We start from the raw sequence: 22,501 nt of genomic DNA, 5'->3' as shown, positions 1-22,501 counted from the left end.
TTTTCTCCAAGTGACTAAATCTTAACCTCTTTAAATATCAAGTGTTATACTTTAGCCTTATTTTATTTTATTTCTTATTGAATTTATTGGGGTGGCATTGGTTAATAAAATTATACATTTCAGGTGTACGGTTCTATACTACATCTGTATGGTGTATTGTATATTCACCACCACTTTAGCCTTTTATAAAAGGAAAAAATTGCTACATATATCTGTCTAAAGCAAAGTATTATAAACGCTATGTTAATGAATAAGGATCATCATTGCATACCATAATCACATGGGTCAGTAATATGAGTAACAGCAAGAACGATTAGAATGTATAAGATTCCACAGTAGGCATTAAGTAGGCCCAATATGCCCTGTTTTTGCCTTGTTTTGTTTTTGAATTTTTGTACCTGTTCTTGTTTTTAATTATTTTGCTATCAGCTGTTACTTGCAGAATCCAATTGAGTTGTATCAGTTCCTGCCTCTGGCAGTTCCCCCTCTTCTAATTTGCTGCTTCTGAGCTGCCTCCTTAGCGCAGTAGGCAGCGCGTCAGTCTCATAATTTGCTGCTTCTGGTCATCTGTGAACTAGATAGGCAACCACTAGGACTCACGAGTTGTTTGTAAAGTAAGAGTAAGTAGGCTATGGTGAAAGCTGGGGGAGCTTTCCTGTAAGCAGGGCCATGTTATGCCTTCTGTTGGTACCTTCCTTCAGTTAAAAAAAAATTATTATTTTTTTAACTGTTGGTATTTAAAACATTTTCTTCAACCTGAAAGTTCTTTTTCTTCTGATTTTAAAAGAAAGAATACTTTTGTGGGTCTCTCATAGTTTTATGGGCCTTTGCATTGTGCCCACTGTGCCTAATGATAAGTTGGTACCACCTGTGAGTAAAGCCACTTGTGTTTTGTCTTGCATCCTAGAAGTTAGAGGACTTGTGCTGTTTTCGTGTTTGACTGTCTGTGTTCAGGATAGCTGATATTGTCCAGCAAATTGGTCTCCAGATAAGTGAGATATTATTACTGGGCATGTTGAATCCATGTTCTGAAAGGTGGGGCCTAAAGGAGTAAACTGGATTGTGTGGGGTTAAATGAGGGCAGGCTTTGAAATATTTTGAAGATGAGAGATAATTGCAAACTGTAAGAAAACTCTGGAAAGCATTTTAATAAAGAGGAATTTTATGGATAAAAATCACAGAGGTAGCCCTGACCCATGTGGTTCAGTTGGTTAGGCATTGTCCTCTGCAGGTTCAATTCCCAGTCAGACACATGACTGGGTAGGGGGTGTACACAAGGCAGCCAATCGAAGTTTCATTTGCACATTGATGTTTCTCTCTCTCCCGTCCTCTCTCTTTCTCACAAAAAAAAACACAAAACAATAAAAGTATTTATTTTAATCACAGAGATAGAAATTAAATAAAAGAAAAAGAAAATTGACCTGGTAGAGCAGAGGGGTCATTTTAGGGTGTATGCAGCTAAATGCTAAGAGAAGTAGGAAAAATTACTGTGGGTGCAAAGGTCAAGGAGTTTGGATTAATCAGTGGTCATCTTAGTTAAGTTTCTAATGAGAGAACGCATCTATTCCTTTGGTACAAGAATACTAAGAGTATAACTTTATTTTCTTTAACCTTTCTCCTAAGAGCTCAGAGGTCAGAATGTCTAGGTAATATATCCAACCTAACTAACTCATAATTAAGGATCAGCTATTGCTGAAATGAGTTTAAAATTACACAAATAAGAACAGTGGACAGCAAAGCATAGTGGATTATCAATGAGGCCTGAGCTCAGTTTCAGCTCCCTCCTGGATATAAAAGCTTCAGACAGATTCCTTCACCTCTTTCCCCAGGTTTCTCCACTACAAAATAACCAGAAGAGGGAGAAGGCAAGGATTAGGTAATCTTTAAGAGTTACTCCAAGGGTAAAATCTGATGACTCAGTGTCTTTTTCACAAGCTGGTACTAAAATATTCTTTAATATTACAAAGTGGGCTGTTCGCCTACAGTAATTATTTGGGGTGAAGTTTCTCAGTTCATATCCAATCTGCATCATGAATTCCCCTCCTTATTGTCCTCAGCCCTACTTGCAATAGTTACAAAGACAGTAGACTAAGAATTTGCTTCAGGGTAAAATCTAATGGAGAGTTTAACTATAGTTGTCTGCCTAGTTGTAGCATGATTTATTTGAAACATCCTTCCTTTGGTATTCAACATAAACATTTAACCACCCCCCCCCCTACCCCCGCCCCTGCAAAAAAATAGAAGAAGTTGCAGACATTTGAGCATGAGAAATCAGAAATGCATGCAGGATATGCAAAGAGGCCCCATTCCTCTCCTTTCACTGTCCAGAGATTCCTGGTTGTTTTTATTGGTAGTCAATTTTTCCCATTGGCTTGGGAGAACCAAGAATTGCAATAGATGTTTACTAATACTTGTTATCTCACTAGCTTAAATTAATGGCTTCTAATGAATTTTATCTTTTCTGTGTTAGAGAAGTCTGTATTATCTAATCAATAGCTTGATCATTGATTGATCAATTAATTAGCTAAAAGAGCTATGATGGCCTTTGCATCTACTTACATTATAAATGAATCATACATGCCATTCATTTTAGATTATTTTCTTTATTTTTTTAAAATATATTTTTATTGATTTCAGAGAGGGAGAGAGAGAGAGAAACATCAGTGATGAGAGAGAATCATTGATCAGCTGCCTCCTGCATGTTTCCTACCAGGGATCGAGCCCACAACCCGGGCATGTGCCCTTGACTGGAATCTAACCTGGGACCCTTCAGTCCCCAGGCCAATGCTCTATCCACTGAACCAAACCAGCCAGGGCAGATTATTTTCTTTAAAACTTATTATCATAGCATTCAACACTTGCAGCTCAGAATATATTTTCCTATTGAACACTTGGTATAATGTGCATTTTTCCAGAACCAGGAGAGAGAACATAACAAAGAATGATCTTCTAGAAAGCTACACTGAGATCACCATTCATTCATTCAACACAAATTTATTAACTTCTGTCTACAAGACTAGCCCTGAATACATTAATAAAACCAAATAGAAGTCCCATCCTTATGAAGGAAGACCAGTAATAAATACAATAAATAAGTAAAAGTAGTAAATGAGTAAGTATTTAGTATGTTAAAAGGTGATTCATGCTATGGGGGAACATCAGGAAAAAGGAAGGAGAGGAAGTGGGGATTGCAGTTTTAAATGGGGTGTAGGGGGTGGTTTTGTGTAGGGCCTTATGGGAAAGGTGACATTCAAGCAACGCCTTGACTTTGAGGGAGAGAACCATGTGGATATATAAGGGAAGAGCATTCTAGGCAGAGGGAGCATAGGAGTCTTCTGTGCTAGGCTTGCTGGGCTAAGAACTACCAGGAGAACATAGGTGAATAAACATGGCTCCTCCCCCTAGGGAGGACAGGCTAGAAACAAGATTCAGATTTGCAAATAAATGCAGCAATAAAGTCATACAAGCACTATGTTAGGTATAATTTTTTTAAAATATCTCTATTGAATAAGACAAACTAAGTAAAATAAAAGAAATTATTTCCATTTCAAGAATGAAGCTAGGATCAGTGATGGACTAAAGCACCTCTTACCAGGAAAGTGTTTTCACACCCTCTGCCCTGAACTGATTGTTCCCTCAGAAGCCCCTGCCTCTTACTGAGGCCCCTCGTTCTCACAGCTGCCCTGGCTCTTCTGAGGGGGTGTTTGATCTTTCGCTTCAGGCCTCATCTGGGCCTCGCCGTAACCCTAGTTAAGCTGAAGATTGGTGCTCTCGTCTTCCCCTAACACAGTGAATCTTGGCCCTGTGGGAGAATGTGCTCTTGGTATCTTTTGCTGCTGGTGCCCTGTGTTGTTGGAAAAAGGAATTCTCAGGTGCCCCCTGCTCGCCCACCCGACCTACTGCTGTAGATTCCTGACGTCCTAGGCAGAGGATGACTTTTCAGGTTCCCCTCAAAACCATTCAGGTTCTCACTTCCTTTCATTCTTGCTCTACTCTGACAGGTAGGTATGATTTTTAATCCCATTTTTATGGTTGGGGAGGAGACAAGTCCTGAGAAGTTAAATAATCTAGCCAGGATCGCACAGCTATGAACAGTGGAGACTGTACTTGCCTCTCCTCCCTTGCTTTCTGCCAGCCCTGGGCTTGCATTAAAAAGGATGCCACTGTATATCTGAGGTATGCAGACGTCCCTCCTGGCATGCTTGCTTGTAGAACTGACATGCGATTAGTGCAGCAGCTTTCTGGCCACAAGGATCATCTGTCTCTTCATCACAGTTCTTCCTCCCTGAGAACCTTCTTTAGTTTCCTGTTGCTTTTTATACCAAATCTCCTTCCTTAGTGTGGCATTCTGAGTTTTCCTTTTATTGGCTGCCCACTCCCCATCTCTCCAAGGAGACTTTGTTACCAGCCCTTCGCACTCTGGCTCAGCTGCCCCCACCACCCACATAGGATTTAGTAGCATTAGAGACTCAACCTTCTCCTCAGGCGCCTCCTTTGTCGCGTCTCCACAGTGCTACAGGAATCTTCCTGGATGACCCCACCCCAATGAAACTGTCCCCATATGCTGTGCTCCCTCTGCCATTGTTAGTTTGTATGTACTGATGTGTTACTTGGTAGTGCTCCCTGAATATTTATTTGCTCTTTCCGGCTAAATTATAATCACTTTGAAGGCACAAACCAAATCATATAATTCCATAAGTACCTGAACAGAAAAAATTCTTGTTAATGGTCTAATCAACTCATTTATTGTATCTTTTGGTTACTGGGTTTATAAATTCTTAATGTCCTGAAATGTCTCCTTTGTGTTTACAAAAACCTCAACTTCTAACAATCAGAAAGTAAAATTTAAGGCCCCCAGCACACAGCAGTTTAGAGTTGCACTTTTAAACTTCTTAATCCATTTCAGAGTCCCCAATTGTTCACAGTTAATTCTTCTTACCAAGGATGTATTACACTTGCTCAGCATTGAATGATATGGAAAGAATGGCCTTTCTTTACTGCATAACTGACTTTACTTTTGTTCACAGGTTAAAATCAGCCCTTCCATTTCACTGCAGTATTATATTGGTGGCATTTTTATTTAAGAAGAAAAAAAGCTTTCTTCCATATGAACTTTTGTTACAAATCAGTTTATTGGGGCCAATCAATGGGCAAGACCTATGAAAGGGTGTGGATTATCTGGTTAGGCCTTTGTGTGGCAAAAGGCTTAGATACTGCTTAGTACTTGGCTCATTCTTCATCATGTAAAGAAGTGTTTTTTGAAGGATCAACACCTGACTGAGCCCTGCCTTTTTCATGGTAATGTTTTCACCTGAGTTGCTTCTTATGGCACTAAGAATTAGTTAACTAATACTTACTTAACCTTGGAACAATGTTTATCATAATCCGATTGGCAGATAGTCATTTTATTTAGGCCTTTTCTTTATTGCAACAGGACCAACAAATCTCAGTAAAGAGTATGCTGGGAACAATTTATTTTTTCTTTCCATCAAGGAGCATGTTTTGGCACTGTGGGCTTGAGACTAGTAGCCATATACTAACACGTTAGATTTACCCTCTTGGGTTGGTTGAGCTCTACTTTTATTTTTAAAGCTGGCCTTCCTGTTTTATGCTGCTGTCAGCTTTTTCTCCAAAACATTCTCCAATGTGATTTATTATATTAATACATTCAGAGCTGCTTTTTCATGGTAAAGCTTCCTCATGAGCATTACTCCACTAATTAATATACAAAATGACCCGGCTCAATTTAATTATTTCGTAATGTGGTGTTGTGTGTTTTTTGTGTGGGTTGTTTTTTTCTGGTGTTTTCGTAAAGATGATGCTTTACAAGTCAAGGCCTGAACTTGCCTGGGTCGTGACCTCTGTTCCGTGTTTGCAGTCTTGTTAAACAAGAAGAAAAGCAAAACATAAATTAGCATCTCTATTATAAGTTGCTCTACATTTCGCAGTCTTTCCACACTGAGTTTCTGTGAGCCTCGGCAGTTACTGTGAGCCTAGGAAAAGGCCCCCTGGGAAAGGGCAGCTCCAGCTTTCTGGAGTGATAAGCAGCTTCTCCCTCAGTGCCATCTTCTAGGCCAGCAGTTGTCTGGGAGAGAGGAGCAAGGCGAGGGAGTTTGAATTACAGGTTATGGAACATTAAAAACCTAAGGAAAAAGAGAAGAACCACTTAATCTTTAAATGTAATAAGGATATTCCAGCCTGTGTGGCCTTTGACATCTCTCAGCCTTCAGAAATATGTTCCTAAGTTTACCACTAGAATTTAGTGTTGAAAAATACCTGCAGTGTAGTGTAAATGCACCACTTTTCTGTTACAGTCGGTATTTATAAGTCTTTATGCGTTTGTAATTCCCCCAGCACCTCAGTTTTTGTTTGTGTTATTTTGCCTTTGGACTTACATATTTCAGCTCCTTCTGGTTTGAGGTGACCTTCCCCTTCATGGTCCTAAACAACCTACTCATTCCTTACGACTCAGCTCAGGAATTACCTCCTCCGAGAAAAGGAGATGTTCCTCTGGTTCATGTTTCTTCCCTCCACCATGACAGACAACATCTCTGCCTTCCCGTGTTGTATTGTAATGATCCCTTGTATCCATCCGTAGATACAAGGTCTGTTCCATATTCATAGGAGCTTGGTAAAGCTCTGTTGATAAATGTGTTTGATTTGTAGCTACTTGATTTCTTCACTAATAGTAATGATTATCTTTCCATCTGTGTACATCACAGGTATAAGTCTATCCCATAGTCCTTGCACAGTCATCTGATATGCTAATCACTAATTCTACCATAAGGGTTCCGTTTTGTTTCTATGACATGCCTTTGTTTATAGTGACGCGTTATCTATTCTTAGGACAGTAGATGGACAAAAACAATGAATAAGACTGAGACAGGCTGGCATGTCTTATTGACAGTAGCATGCCTTATTGAAATTGTTTTTGCATCTGTTCTTCAACTTCTTAAAATCTTTTCCTATATTTATTTTAATTTACACATAATTATTTATTTACATATTTGTTTTAAAACGCTGAATTTCTAAGATCTGTGAATAGTTTTAATAATTATGTTAAAGGTTTGTCTGTGGAATGAGTGTATATAAATACAGTGACATAAGTTAAAAATGTATTCCATTTTCCAAATAAGTTTTTTTTTTTTAATGTGTTGTTCATGAAGAAAGGCAGCATACAGTTTTGGATTCTGGATCTGGTTTTCATTCCTGGCTTCATCTTTTTTTAGTTTTTGACCTTGAACAAATTATTTATATCTGTGAGACTCAATAGTTTCATCAGTAAAATAGAGATAATGCTAATACTTAATTCTCAGGATTATAATGAACATTAAGTGAGAGTGTGCTCTAAAGAGGTGCCATACTGCAAATAGGAGTAAATGAAGGTCTCCATATTGAACAGCGAGATACTCAGACACCTTTCCCCATCTGCTTCCAGTATGCTGGAAAGTAGGTTTCAGAGCCCTCAGTAAGGAGATTGGAAGAGTCTTCTCTGGGAAAAAATTTATACATCCTGACCTTTTGAGGGACCCCTAATCATCAGCCAAGTCTTATCTGATGATCCTCACCCTGTAGTGAAGCCCTCATACTCAGAGCTCCCAGATATTAATTTAACTCTTAATTGTGATTAGTCATCAAATAATGACCACACTCTTGCGAAAGCCTCCAATGAACAAATAGGAAAAAACAAACTCAGAGGAAACAGAGACAAAGAAGAAAACATTTTAAAAATCTGTAGAATTCACAGAAATCTAAAATTAAGTATTGTATCCATGAACTATAACAGGATGCAGTAAAAAAAGGGTTCAAGAAATAAGAAAGAGCTCTTAGAAATAAAAAAATATATATATAGACAGAGATTAATGTTAAGGTTGGAAGATAAAGTTGATGCTAACCTAAAAAGTATTAGAGAAAGAAATGAAAACCAAGTGCAAAAAGTAGAAAAGAAAAAGATTAGTATTAGTAGACCAGTATCCAACTAATAGAAATTTTGGGGTGGGGATAGGCAGAGCACAAACGAAAGAAAAAGAACAGAAGAAAACCTCAAAGAAATTTCCTAGGACTGAATGATTATTTCCAGTTTAGAAAGGACCCATCTAATCCCAGCAAAATGAGTAAAGAAAGACTTGATCTCAAGGTACATAATTTTGAAATTACATAACATAGGGATAAAGAAAAGATTCCTTTAAAATTATATTTTTAAGATATAATTTTAAAATACAGAAAAAAATAAAATACAAGTTAGAAACAAAGAGTCAGAAAATCAGAATGGCATCAGTCGTCCAGCCAACAGTACTGAAAATTAAATGATAATAGAGTGCCTTCAAAATTCTGAGGGGAAAATTATTTCCAACCTTGTTCTCTATACCTAGCCAAACTGTCAATTATGAACAGTGTGCACAATATTAAGGGTTGAATAAAGGCATTTCCAGACATTCAAAGAAATGTTTAAGTTTTTACTCTCATATACCAAAGCTTCTTAGGAAGCTTTTGGAGTATATGCACCATAGGGAAGAGAGAATAAATGAAGGAAAGGGAAGGCTAGGAAACGGGTTATAACAGAGGGGAGTGGAAAGTTCTAGAACTGCAGCTGCAGAGCAGGCCTAGAGAGCAGTCATTTCATACTGAGCTCTGAGAACAGGAGACTTCAGGAGGGAGATGTCTTTAAAAAAACAACTTTAGAATTTCCTAGCATGTTTGAATATATTGAAAAGAATATTCATGGTTGTGTTTGTTTGGAGATGAACTTGTGATAAGTACCTGGTAAACTAAGCAAAGGAGGAAAATGGCAGTTATTAACTACACTAAAAACAAAATGTCGTCCAAGAAAGGAAATTTGTATGGCTTAGCTGTAAATCGCATTTATATAATAATAATAAATATAGATTTATTATGAATATAGATTTAATCAAAGACTGTGAAATAACTGTATTAGAAGGATGAGAAAGGATATAGGAGGGGGGATGCAAAATTAATATTAAGTAACCATCTTCCATAATAGTAAGTCAGTAAAAAATATTTAAAGCTAAAAACAAAATTCTTAAAATAGTAGTATAACCTTGTTATTTAAAGATAAGAAAGTAAGTACCAGAAAAAAGCTAAGAAAGTGGCTGCCTCTATAGACAGGCAATAGGAATAGTGGCATAAGCCTGGTACAGTTTTTAAACATTTTTTGGTATATTTTGGGGGTTGGAAATAAAAATGAAATTTAAAAATATTAAATGACACAATTATGTACAGTACTTAGCACCATGCCTTTCACAATTAAGCTACATGACATGTAAAATATTTGTACCCTACTCCTTCTAAAAATCATAATAAAGCTTTGCTAAGTGGATGATACAGACTTTTCATTCATTCATTCATTTTTTTCCAGTTCCCACTATACATATACCATGTTGGCTATGAAAAATGAATTACAAACATGGACTGAAGTGCCTTGGCTTGTATGTCCTTCTGATTTACTAAGCCACTATTTATTGATGTGAATGAGGAGAAAGAGTTGTTGCCTCTTTCTGAATCCTGTCCTGAAGGAAGTGTTGCTCTTTCTGAATCATGGTGTTGATTATTCTTTTTTAATTTCAGGAGGAAAATTCTGATTTTTTTTATTGCCTTATCATTTGCATTTCTGCGATTAAAGAAATGGGTATTGTCCAGGCTTACTCTAGTTTCTGAATCAGCTTATGCTGTGCATTTTAACATGTTTTCTCTCTGTGGTCAGGGCCGCAAGCTTCTTATTATTGGGACCACTAGCCGCAAAGATGTCCTTCAGGAGATGGAAATGCTTACCGCTTTCAGCACCACCATCCACGTGCCCAACATTGCCACAGGAGAGCAGCTGTTGGAAGCTTTGGAGGTGAAAATGAGTCAATGGATTGCTCACCGTTTATAAGAAAGGAGTTGGGGCTGGAAATAATGCTAAGGGGTGCCAGACTTTGCACCTGGCGTTTAGTTTCTATGTTAGCCTAGAATATGCGACCTGGGCTATCCCTTCAGTTGTTTTCATGATTTAGGGGAATGAGAGATGAATATAAATTAGAGTGAACTTCCCTCTTCTTGGTGTGGGCAGCACACAAACTGCCAGCAATGAGGCACTGTGTTCAGCATGAGTGATGCACCTAGATTACAAGGACCAGAAACGTGGGGTGAGGGCAGGGACGGTAATCAATATAGTTATTCATAGTAGCTTTCAGCCCATTTACTTGTATTTATTTAATAAATTGGAATAATGATTAAAATCTTAGGAACTTCATGAAAGTTACAGAAGTAAAAGAAACTGTTTTATAATCAAGTTCATAATATGAAAATGTTTTTCTTCAATCTTTTTGAGAATGACAAAGTTTTTAATTTAAAAAATAAATCCTCAATTAAACCTTTTATTAATATCAATGTGTACAAGTGACTCGATGAGATCTGTTAGAAAATATTATCTATGACTTGTTCGAGTGTGAAGGCTCCTTAAAATCCTCAAGACCCATAAAATTGGGGCATACCCCCCAACAAAATAGAAATTATTTATATAATAAATGTCTCCAGGTTATCTTCTTGAGCAGCGTTTGTGCCAGTTGGATAAGAGAATTAAATTTAGTCTGCTTTGACACATAGATTGTTTCTAGAAAGGAATGTTAAAAATTTTAACTGATATTTCTTAATGGTGGAGCTATTTTCCCCAGCAAACATACCTCTAAATGATAATAGAGGCCGATAGGAAAACAGGATATAGGGTACCGATTTTCAGTTTCATTATCACACCTCATGGGTTTAGAAAGGTCAGGTTAGTTTTTTTAAAATAGGAGAGAATCCTGTCAACTTGAACCAGTCAACTGGTCCTTATCACTGTTCTTTTAAGCATAAATGTGAGAATTAACTAATATTGTCAATTCACTATAATAGTGCTTTCATTACTTTTATTGTTTTCATAGCTTTTGGGCAACTTCAAGGATAAAGAACGTACCATAATTGCACAGCAAGTAAAAGAAAAGAAGGTCTGGATAGGAATCAAGAAGCTGCTAATGTTGATCGAGATGTCCCTACAGGTAAGTCGCGTCCTTCCCCATACAATTCAGACATAGAAACTTCATATGCCTTTCTGTTTGCTAAAGTTTTAATTTGTTATAATTTCCTTATATTATTTCTGAGTTCAAGTTGATATTAGTAGCCTGAGATCAAACAATAATTTATTGGTACTTTTCTTTATCACTTCTTAAAATTCAAAAATAGAAGAAAAGGTTATAAAGTTATTTTAAGTTGTTTTTTTAATACTTTTATTGATTTCAGAGGGAGAGAGAGAGAGAAACCTCAATGATGAGAAAGAATCATTGATCGGCTGCCTTCTTCTGCACACCCCCTACAGGGGATTGAGCCCGTAACCCGGGCATGTGCCTTTGACTGAAATCGAACCCAGGGCCCTTCACTCTACAGGCCGATGCCCGATCCACTGAGCCAAACCAGCTAGGGCTATTTTAAGTTTTAACATTGGGTGGGAGTCACTAGATTACAGAATTAGAAAGAACTTCAAAGAGCAATTGTTCTGCTGCCCTTCATTTTAGAGATGATGGTACCTAATGTCCCACAGGTTGTCAGTGAGTTATCCAGGGTCACAGGCAGTTGATGGAGGGGGGATGATATTGTCCATCAGTGGTCAGGCAGCTACCACACATACACCAACAGGGGCCTGGGAAGCTGTTTTAAGAGACAAAGTAATTGAGTTGTGCAGACTGGACTTGGGCTCTATTTTCCCCTGGCCTGGGCTCCTGAAAATGTCATGCAAACTACTGTATAGTTAAGCACCCACAGGGAAACTGAGCTCCAGGCTATTGCTCGGGCAAAGATGAAACTTCTTTGGGTCTTTCTCACGTCTACTGGCAACTTGCCTTTTCTCTTTTTTGGGGAACTCTACCTCTCCACATACCCATCCTGTGTCTTATGCTTATCTAGTTAGATAATAAATGTATCCTTACCAAGCTTTGTGAGTGAGTTCAGGGACCTTGGCTGTCACTCACTATTGAATTCAGCCCCTGGAACAGAGGCAGACACATAGTAGGGTGCTCAGTAAACTTGCATTGAATTTACTGAGGTCCTAGGCTGCATTCTAAGCATGTATTACTGCTCAGCCCTGCCGCTTGATCAGTGTGAGCAGTGGGTGGCGGCGGTGGTGTCAGTTAAAAATGAAATAGGCTCTTGGACCACTAACAGATTGGAAAGACAAAATGAATGCTTTTTAATCTTTGCTGGTAAATTTATTTTAAAATAAAATTGTGGTTTTGGGGAACCTAAAGTTTAATCTATTGAACTGTCAGCCAGACTACTTTTAAGCCGATAATTATTTATTTCCCATTTTGAGCAGTAAGTTAAAGTTACAGACTAATCACTTTGCTTAGGATTTTTCTTGGTAAAAGTGCATATACAGATGTATTGGCTCTTTCCTTGGAAAAAGATAAACCTGTCAGATAATCAACTCTTCATTTTTTTAGTTTCAACACACTTTTTTTCAATAATTGCATAGAAGAAACTATGCGGGGTTTTTCCCCCCAATCCCTACCCCTTCCTCTTTCTTTCATGCCTGCAGGTCAGTGATCAAGTTAATGTCTCTTGTGTATGTGGGGTAGAAAGTGAGAGTGGGGCACTCAGGCCTAATCTTCAGCGACTGACACTTCATAGGCCTCTGAGTTTGAACCCCTTCATGTCAAATGGATTTCGTGCAGCTGAGTGAATTCTCTTTAGATCTGCCTTAGAGAGACTGGGCCTAAGTGAAGAGGCACGTAGTCTAGCAGAATATAAGTCATGTTACCTCTCTGTTCACTATACACAATTCTGTTAAAACTTGCACAGTGCCGAGGATCTGCTCTGACTGGATGTCACCTGAGGGAATAAAGTCATTTATCTAGATTACTTTTTTCCTCCCTTTCTCTTGACTTTTAATTCCATAGCTACAGGCAAGTCAGTAAGTCGTTGCTCACACATATTAAATATATTTAATGGGCAAAGACCTGCAAGTACTGACTACAACTGAGCTCCAGCCAGTTCCATTTTTTTAAAGAAGTTGACAATTGATTCATATGTAATTCTATTCCCAAAGAAGAAAAATGTTTCTTTTGTTAGCTATTCACACTTTTTTTTAGTCCTTTGTAGTCTGACCTCTTAACTTTGATACATTTGAAACTTCTATACTTCTGGGATAGAAGAGATCTTTAAAAAAAAGAAAGGTAGTTAGAGGGGGAATCCAATTGCACATTTACCCACAGCTGCACTGAGCATTTGAAAGCTATTCCTGGAGGGCAGGGAGTTCCCTCTTGGGAAACAGACTGCTGCCTGGAACATTTTTTAAAAGTTAGGTGTGTTTCTTACAATAAAAATTCATCTCAAGGAATTAAAGATGTTTTTAATGAGCATTTTTTAGATAACTTCACATCTCTGGTGGACCAGTGAAAATTGAATATAGTTAAATAAATTAGTTAAATATGAATATAAAACAAAACTTAATAATTAATTATAATGACCTGAACCTAGAGCCTGAACCAGAACTCCTCCATCTTTTCTTAGACTCATGACACCATTCTTATAACAGTAGACTTGGATTATCCTGGGTTAGAGGAGTCAGTCCCACTCTTAATTTTTTTAGTTTTAGCATAAGTTTTTTTTTATTAATTGCAACAGCAGTTGGTTTCTTCAAGTTTGGTCTCACTTTTATTCTTTAGATGAGTCCTGTGAATTGGACGCCATTTAAGCCCCCATGAATGGCCGCCATCTGCTCTCACACTAGTCTTCTTGGGCATGCTGTCTCCTCACATAACTCTCCCTAAGGGAGCATGCAGCTGAGGTGCCTGTGAATGACTGGCTGGGTCACTTGGGACCTCGAATAGAATAATTCTCTATGCTAGGAAATCCCATTCACTTTTCTTGAATGATGCAATCTGCTTCCTGTGTATCACAATACTGGTCAGGGAACAGGTAGCACATTTCTGTGACTCAGCAGAGCACTGATGGGAGTCTGAAGCTCAGGATTTCCTTGGCATGAAGTAAGTGCATAGTTATTAGAAGGCACCATTAACCCATCATCTTTATTTCTTCTGATGTATTTAGATGGATCCTGAATACCGTGTGAGAAAATTCTTGGCTCTCTTAAGAGAAGAAGGAGCGTAAGTATGTATATACAACACTTAAGACTGTCAACCAGACTTACCACTCTTTTAAATCCCAGTGCCTGTTCTACAAGTTGCTTGCTCTACAGTGCATATAAATTTCAAATCTCAACCTTTCTTGGACAACTCTTTCCACTTATAGAATTCTTCACTGTGTTGTAGGTCTGAGAGACCAAGCAAGGAAATTGGTTGTTGTACTGTTGGTTTGCTTTCCCTCTCCTGCTTCGCAAACCTCCTTGTCACAAGGCAGGAAAAACTCAGTGGTACATATTTGTTGGAACCTGCTTATAAATGCATGGAGCTGGGACCATTTCCCTTTGTGACATTCTCATCTCATAGCAAGTGCATAGTGGAAAGTTTAAAAAAGCCTTCAGGAAGCTCTTAATGATTTTGTGATCAATGACTTTTTGCAGACCCTCATCTGTTTTTTGTGTTTGGGGTATTTCTTTTTCAGTCGCTCCCTTGACTTTGAAAATGGACTATTTGCAAACACATAGTGACCAAGGTAAAGATGGCCGGGGATCGTCACTGGATTTACTCAAGACCCTAAATGAAGTGAATTGTTCCCTGCCTTCAACACGTGCTCACTCTGCATGATCAGTGCAATAAAAGTCCCCTCCTTGTGCTTATCGAGATAGTCCACTGTTTTGTGGGAGGTACAGACCTGCTTTAGAATGCTGTGCTTACCTTTCCCTGCAAGCTAAGATGATTCCTTCTTCCTCAGTCTTTAAGTGTGGGATACACTGTACTTGTGAACACTACTCATTTTAAGCCCCATCCTCCCCCTCCACCCAAAAGCTCTAAATAAATGTAATGATGTTGCAGGACAACGTTTGGCCTATTAGTAGGAAGACTTTCTACAGGTAAACCAGGAACAGGGAGGGCTCACAGGGATTATTTTACAACTTCCCTGTGCATTTGATTAAAGTTCTCCCAGAAAGCTGGTTGTTACCTTTGCCTGAAGAAATTGGGCAGGCTTTGGATTTCTAAGATGCTGTTCTCAGTCCTTTTCAGAGATGTTTCCAAGCTGCAATCAGATCTTTCTTAATAGAAAGAGTATTGGTATGTGGGCTGTGACATCCCCTGAATGTAACTGATTTCCTCTGTGGTAAGAGATATGCTAATCATTCCCACCTGGCAGGTGTTGGTAAAAACTTGTGAAAGGTGTATGGGAAAAGCCTGTACCTCTATAAAGAAAGGAGTCGTTAAAATAACTTACAAGCCTCTCAGCATTGATTAGGGTCCAACTCTAAATGGGTCAGTTCCTTAGTATAATAGTAAAGGCTTATTAGCATCACCACTTTTCTTTTTCCTTAGCTTAATGACTTACTTAGAATGTATCCTTCCTTTATTTTGATTATCTGTACTGTAGCATCTAAATAGAACACTCTTCTCCAGAAAAAAAAATATCACTTTATAGCTCTCTCCCCTCAGTCCTTTAACGTCCATTCCAATACACTTAATACATTTCCTTTATCCTCTTCCCGTTTCTTCCAAAGGCTTTGTCTTATAACTGAGTTAGAAGGAATTTAAATAGGTCATCATATTTGGTGATGAGACCTATGGAGCATGCTACTCTCTCCCATTGCTGCTTAAAATGTGAGGACAAGCAATCAGAAGCCATCTGCAACTGCCCATGAAGCTCACTGCCACCTTGGCACTTGGGTGTAACTCCGTCAGCTGTCCCCATGGTACAAGGCAAATTATCTCCAGATCTTACTGTCTGCATATTTTTGGTAGACTTGTATGTCATGTCTACTTTGTTTCAACTTTTCATTCCTGGCTTCTTTGTGGCTTTTCAAAAAGTGGACTGTATTGTGAAATTCTGTGATTCCTGGTAGCCAGTATCCTGGGTTCCCTTATCTGTCTTAGCTCTTTCTTGCCTCTTTTCTCTTCCCACGAAGACAACATGCATTGTACTAACTTATGGCTCTTATTCAGTGAGGTTCATGTCTTTGTGTTTTGTCTAAAACTATATTGAAAATATAAATATTATATTGTTTAATGCAAATGAAGGAATGCAATAAAGTATATATACTTGAAAACATCCTGTAGACCAATATTTTATATAAAACAATATATGTAACTGATATGTATGAAGAAGAGGGCTCAGAAAAGACCTTGCTGTTTTGTTATAACTATCATAAGGAGACGGATAATTTTTATTTAAAAATCTCTGATTTGGGCCCTGGCTGGGCAGCTCAGTTGGTTAGAGCATCATCCCGATACATCAATGCTGAGGGTTTGATCCCTGATCAGTGCACATATAAGAATCAACCAATGAATGCATAAATAAGTGGAACAACAAATGAATCTCTCTCTCTCTCTCTCTCTCTTAAAAAAAAGAATCTCTGATTTTAATTATTTTGAAAATATAGTCATTAAAAAAAGAGATCAATAGCATTTTTAAAAGTTAATGCACAACAAGAATCTTTATATGTATTTTACTTATTTCACCTTATTTAAAAAAAAAACCTGAAGTGTGCCCAAGTCATAACTGGGTTAAACCAGAAAGTAAAATTGTTTCTCAAGTTGAATTACTCCTTCCTATGAAATGTACAAACCAAGGGGCTCAAACACTCTCAGTGAGATTTCTTCCCATGGTTCATTTCACATCCTTCATCCTTTTTACATGTTTCTGACCTATCAGATCTCTTAGCCTAAATAAAACCTGGCCCATGGAGTTGGTTCAGGTTAGGACTAAAGGCAGCCCAGAAAGTCAGCAAGGGTCTGTGGGAAGAGGCCAACTTCAGAGCTTCTCTGGGAGCAGGGTCAGCTCCCCGGGAGCTGTCCACACCCTCCTGGGAGGAGGGCCTTGAGACCCCCTGGTCCCTGGAGAGCCTTGAACAGGTGGAGTCTGGAAGCTCTCCAAGGTCGATGCTGGGCAGAGAGCATACGAGGTTGCAGCCAGCCTGCTGATGAAGCAGAGGTGCCTCCAGCTAGCTGCTGCCTTGCTCCTCATCTGCGGATGAACTGTTAACAGGCTATTTCTTTTTTGTCAAAGGATGTCATTAAAGCCTAAAAAAGAGGTTTATCCTTTTTTAAAATTCTTGCTAAATTTGTACATCTTCACTGAAACTTTTTAAATGTAACACAGAAAACTCTATACTGGTAGTTAAAACCTGAAATATGTTTTGCTTTAAGTCTGTTTTTTCATATCCTAAAAACTTTCCCTTGAAGTTTCAGCAACAAGCCATGGAGTAGATTCAAGTGTGTATAATAATCAAATCTTGCTAAACACACTTGGGGAAGCATTGAGTCAGCTATAAACAGCCAACCCAGCCCAAACACAGAAGGTAAAAGCGAGATTTCATTTTTCCTTGCCTGGCAACTTGATCCATAAGCCTTTTCAAAGTAGTGACAGGGAAAGGTGGGTAAGAGTTCAAAAAAGCATGTAAATTTCAGAAGTTATTGCAAAATGATCTGAAGTTTCTCATCAGCTGGCAAGCAGCACTGCGACGAGAGCCTGGAGCAGGGCCTTGGGCTGTGTGTGTATGGATACCATAGCATTGAGATGCAGGAGATAGCGCCTTGATCGGCAAGGTTCCCAAGTAGTGAAGACAGGATTTGCAAGGACTCATGTTCGAAAATTTCCCAGTATACAGTCTCCACAACTGCCTTTGTTTCACTATCTGGGGAGTTTACGACTTATGGGTAGATAATTTTTTTGCGTCGTAGAAAGTTCTCTGTTAAGCTAGGAGAAATGATAACAGTGTGGTGGCCCATCATTTTGCTGAAATAACTTCAGTGTGTGTGTGTGTGTGTGTGTGTGTGTGTGTGTGAGCCACGCATGTACAGTCCTTAGACCCAAGACTGGCAGGGATACCCCACTGAATCATTGGATACATCACTGGATACAGCTAGACTAATCTCACCACCCATCACCTCTTCCCTTGCTTTTCTCCGATTTTTCCTTACCCTCTTTCTTTTGCCTTAATTTTACCTTATCCCATCATCCTTGAACACACTCACACTTTCCCCCTCCTTTCTTTGTAAAATAATACTGCTTTGAAAGATATCTTCTCATTATATTGTCTTTTTTCTTTCTTTTGGATCTTCTTTTAAAACTTCCTCATGTTTTTAGATGTTTATTAGTATTTATGTTTACAGAGATGCTAAATGTTCAGGTGCTGCTATAAACTGTATTCTCTTTAATCATAGAATATGATTAATCATAGAAAGGATTACAAATGGCCTTGGTAAGTACGAGTAGGGACCATTTAAATATTTGGCAATCTTAAACATACCCAGAACACTGGGGTAGATGAGTCCTAACTTCACATAAAAGCTGAATACAAAGGTAAACAGCGCTTTAGAGCGTGGAGGGGATCTGTATACTTTCCATGTCCGAAGCCTCGCACAGCTGAAACAACCATTTTTGTGGTTTAAGCTTTTCAGGGACCAAATAAAATGCATGAATTTCTAGTAGCCATTCCCAATCTAAGGTTAGAGGTCTGGCAACCCATCTCCACTGCACAAGGCAGACTGCTTTATTTTCCTGTTGTTGTCTTCTGTGAAATTAGATGAATAGAATTTGTTCCTAATAAAGGTAAATAGGGAGGGGAGGGAGGGAGGAAAGATGGGAAGATTTTTACTGTGCCAAATAAACTGAAGATGACTTTATATGGGTTGTCTGAAGACATTTTATGTCTGTTGTCATAAAACCGAGTTATGGCATCTCATTGCTAAGAAGGTGTTACTTGTGGACCTCAGGTGAGTCCTTTGAAACTGCAATCCAAGGAGAGGATGCCTTTACCTAGAGCAGTGGTCGGCAAACCGCAGCTCGCGAGCCACATGCGGCTCTTTGGCCCCGTGGCACGGGCCACGAAGTTTCAATTGCACTGTACGTGCGCACCCGCACGTGGTATTTTGTGGAAGAGCCACACTCAAGGGGCCAGTATGCCAACCACTGACCTAGAGCATGCCCACTTGGGGTCCTTTCTGCCCAGACCAGTCTAAAACTTTAAACGACACTTGTTCCAGACAATCCAGAGCTCAGGGGACACCATGTCTTCTTCCTGACAACCCTGGCCCTTGTGTGGCTTAGCTCTCCAGCAGAGCTAGCAGGGCAGAGCCATTTCCAGTCAAGTTTCATTTTCAGTAGAGCAAATGCTATGTTCCCAGTAAATGGAGTTGAAAACATGGGTGAGGAAAGGATTGAGTCAGTGGCCAACATCGAGGTCTGCTGGCCTTGAGCCACATCTTTGAGTGTCTGTGACATTAATTTGTGTATTGGGAGTGCTGGAGTCTATGAAATGAATTACTGCCCAAATTGCTTATTTCTAAAACTGGAAATTCTTTGTTTGAAGCTGTTTTAGAACAAAGTAAGCCTGTAAGAAAGTCCTAGAGTAGGTGAGGCCTACTGTCCATGACGTCTCAGATTATCTTGCTTGGAGAACAGAGGAAATGAACTTAATTTGGGCCACTAATTTAAGAGTGAGAGTTGAAGCTACCACATTCAGATCTTGATATTCTTGAACTCCTGAGGATTAATCTGGAAACTCCACACATTGTACAATGTATCCATTTTAAGTTGACCTTCTCTTTAATGACTTAACAGAAAAAAACTGCATGATGAAATATATTTTCTCCAAATATATATATATTTATATAATATATAATCTTAGTTAACTCAAAGGTATATACATTGTATAATAAATAATATTTATAAAAAGAGACTTTTTGAATATAAAATCAAAAAGATCAACAACTTCTACAACTTTTTACAAAACTTTGGATACAGCAGGTTGGTAGGAAATTTCCGTTGGATACTATTACCTGACTACATACGGCAAGAATAATTACAATGCACTCAATGTACTATTATTAAATAATTACTTGTCAGCTACTTGAATACGCCCCAGAAACATGACTTTATCACTTTTAATATAGAATACATAGATATGAAAAGACTGGTTTGAAAATTTGTATCCATTCTGCTGAAATAATTCTCACATAAAGCAAGCATTATCCGGTTGACATGATTTAAAAGTTTTTAGCCTAAGATGAGATGAGGAGGGGCATTAGAGATTCTACAGAGGGGATGGGTGGGGTGTGTATCTTAGCAGGGCTCGTGGCCAGCAGATTCAGGAGTGCAGGCCTGGCTTCTAGACGGCATCTTGGCAAACCTGTCTGAGCAAGCGTGGAGATCGCCTGACCACGGTTTCGTAGGCCAGTGTTAGGCAGACCAAAGAGAGAAGGAAGAAAAGGAAGAGAAAACCATTCTGCACTCTAACCTAGGCTGCACCTCCTCTGGTTCTCCGTAAGACCGAGCTGTTGGATTGGTCCCTACTATCAGCTCCGTTTGCCTCCATTTTGCTAGCTTCCTCTAGGACACAGAGGACCACTGTGGACCACGGAGAACTCAGCTGGGAGGCGCTTTTCCCAAAGGAGCAGGTGACTGCTTGCCCCCTTTGAACACCTAATCCTCACCCGCAGTAGCTGCATGGATTGATGCTTATCAGCACGCAGGTGAGGCCAGAAGCTCTGCCTCAGAGAACTCAGAACTCGCTCGGGCCAAAGAAAGAAAAGGATGCAGGAAGACATGTCCTTACTGGAGAGGAAATGAGGACTCATTTCTACCCTCCCCATCTACTGGTCTCCAAACTGGAACTTCAGGAATAGACTGCTCCTCTCTCACTGGCCCTTTGTCTCATTTATACTGAGGTGGCCAACTGCTCACCTGGCGTTGTTTTGATGGAGAATCTGCAGGTGAGCAGGACTGGAGGGGATTGAGCGGCCTCTTCCAAAGATACCACTCCTTTCTCTAGGAAGCCATTCAGGCTGGAGAAGGCTTGTTCCCCCCTCCTCCCATACACAACCTATTTACAACATCCACTACCAAAACAAAAAAAAAAGTACTGCATTCCTGGTGGAAACTGCAGAAAGGTAGAAAAGATTTTGAGATCTGACTGCAGTTCACAAGAGCCTCTGGTGCAGGACAGGGTTGCAGAGAAAACGGGGCTGAGAACACACTGCTGCCCTTCAAACAGCCGACCAGGGCGAGAACTAGTTCTTCCAAACGAAACCCCGCTCTCACCATTGCCTCGGGCCTCCCTACCACTTCATCCTCGCTAGACCTATGGCTTTTATCAGCTCGTGAAAGTGTATCAGATTTGAATGGGAGTAGGCAGAGGAAAGGAGGCTGCAGGGGTCTGTCCTACTCCGTAACTCCCACCTCCCAGCATCCTGGGACGTCCCCATGAGAAGCAGTCTGCAAACAGTCTTGCCCACGCTGATGTCTTTATCACCAGGCAAAGAGCTCACATTAGCCCAGCCTGTTCCATTGGAGTAGAAATTGTTTTCCATTTTTATTTTCTTTAACATGTGCAAAGATAAGCCTCGGATCTGTTCCTATCAGACCCCAGAGAACTAAAAAGAAAGCCCCTTCTTTAAACACCACACACCATCCAGAGTCAGGTGAGAAACTTAAGATGAGAGAGAGAGGGAGGCCTCCCAGTCAGCGGGCGGTTGGGTCCAGGTAATTTACCACACGTGCATCTGGCAACAGTCCGGATTCCTTGCTGTCGGATGCTGAGGGCTGAGCTGGCTTAGGTCCTGCTCAGGACTTCAGTGAATCTGCCCAGCGCCCTTTGGGAAATAAAGAGGAAGAATTAGAAACATAATTGCTTTCCCAGGGAGACCACCCATTAGGGTGCAAAGATCACAGGCTGATGACAGGAGAGCTCAACATTTTTCTTGTACTTGGAGGTAACGGGGACCTTGAGTGGCTTTGCCCTGCTCCCTCCTATACTTGGGGTCCACCACTGAGGAAGGGAGTGTGGTCTACAGGAACAGTAAGGCTTTTAGCATCCGCTGACTGGATCCAGATCCTATCTCCCTCACCTTCTAGCTGGGGCCTGGAAGACAGGAAGCCTGTAGCAGGTAACTACCCTAATGCAGAACCTGTCTTGTATAGAGACTGGGGGGAACCTGGCAGGTGCAGCCCCCTCTGTGAATGCCAGAGCCATGTCCTGATGGGCAGTGGGGACACTGCTGCCTCTGGCCATAGTGGACATCAGAGGAGGGTAGCCACTATGCTTTCAAACATTCCTTCCACCTTGGCAGGCCACAGTGAGCCTGTGAGTTCTCTCTCATTAGTCAGCAAAGACAGTAAATGGACTTGCCCAAGTGATGACACCATTTCACTGCTCAGTGACCTCTCAAGTCACAGCTCCCTGATGGCAGTTAGCACACTTTCTATTAGTAAGTGGTCACACCTCTTAGCTCATTTGAGCCTCATAAAACTTCTGCGAGGCTCCCATTATCACCACCTCTGCCTGGATGAGGAAACTGGGGTGGAAGGTTCCAGGGCTGCTAAGCAGTGGAATGGGAACCACCCTTCTAGACTGTCCCTGACT

At 39.9% G+C, this 22,501-nt stretch overlaps 2 protein-coding genes across 3 annotated transcripts in view; one reads left to right on the top strand and one right to left on the bottom strand.

Moving 5' to 3' along the window:
- The window catches only part of NSF (N-ethylmaleimide sensitive factor, vesicle fusing ATPase), a 126,222-nt gene extending 110,036 nt beyond the window's left edge, over nucleotides 1–16,186 (top strand). The window contains exons 18-22 of one of the 2 annotated variants that reach the window (XM_081109411.1): nucleotides 9,722–9,856; nucleotides 10,923–11,036; nucleotides 14,083–14,138; nucleotides 14,596–14,646; nucleotides 15,641–16,186. In XM_081109411.1, coding sequence (XP_080965537.1) covers nucleotides 9,722–9,856; nucleotides 10,923–11,036; nucleotides 14,083–14,138; nucleotides 14,596–14,638 — 348 coding nt within the window. In that variant the 3' untranslated portion in view covers nucleotides 14,639–14,646; nucleotides 15,641–16,186. Of the gene's footprint in view, nucleotides 1–9,721; nucleotides 9,857–10,922; nucleotides 11,037–14,082; nucleotides 14,139–14,595 lie in introns of both variants that reach the window. The other variant, XM_081109410.1, reaches the window with a different exon arrangement.
- Nucleotides 16,187–19,693: 3,507 nt separating this feature from the next.
- Nucleotides 19,694–22,501, bottom strand: part of WNT3 (Wnt family member 3) — a 40,961-nt gene continuing 38,153 nt past the window's right edge. The window contains exon 5 of the mRNA XM_081108828.1: nucleotides 19,694–21,731. The gene's annotated coding sequence lies outside the window, so the exon portion shown is untranslated. The remainder of the gene's footprint in view (nucleotides 21,732–22,501) is intronic.

This window comes from Myotis nattereri (genome assembly GCF_964212035.1).
Source record: "Myotis nattereri genome assembly, chromosome: 16".
Lineage (NCBI taxonomy): Eukaryota > Metazoa > Chordata > Mammalia > Chiroptera > Vespertilionidae > Myotis > Myotis nattereri.
The sequence above is the reverse complement of the archived record's forward strand: the minus strand, read 5'-3'. Positions and strand labels throughout refer to the sequence as shown.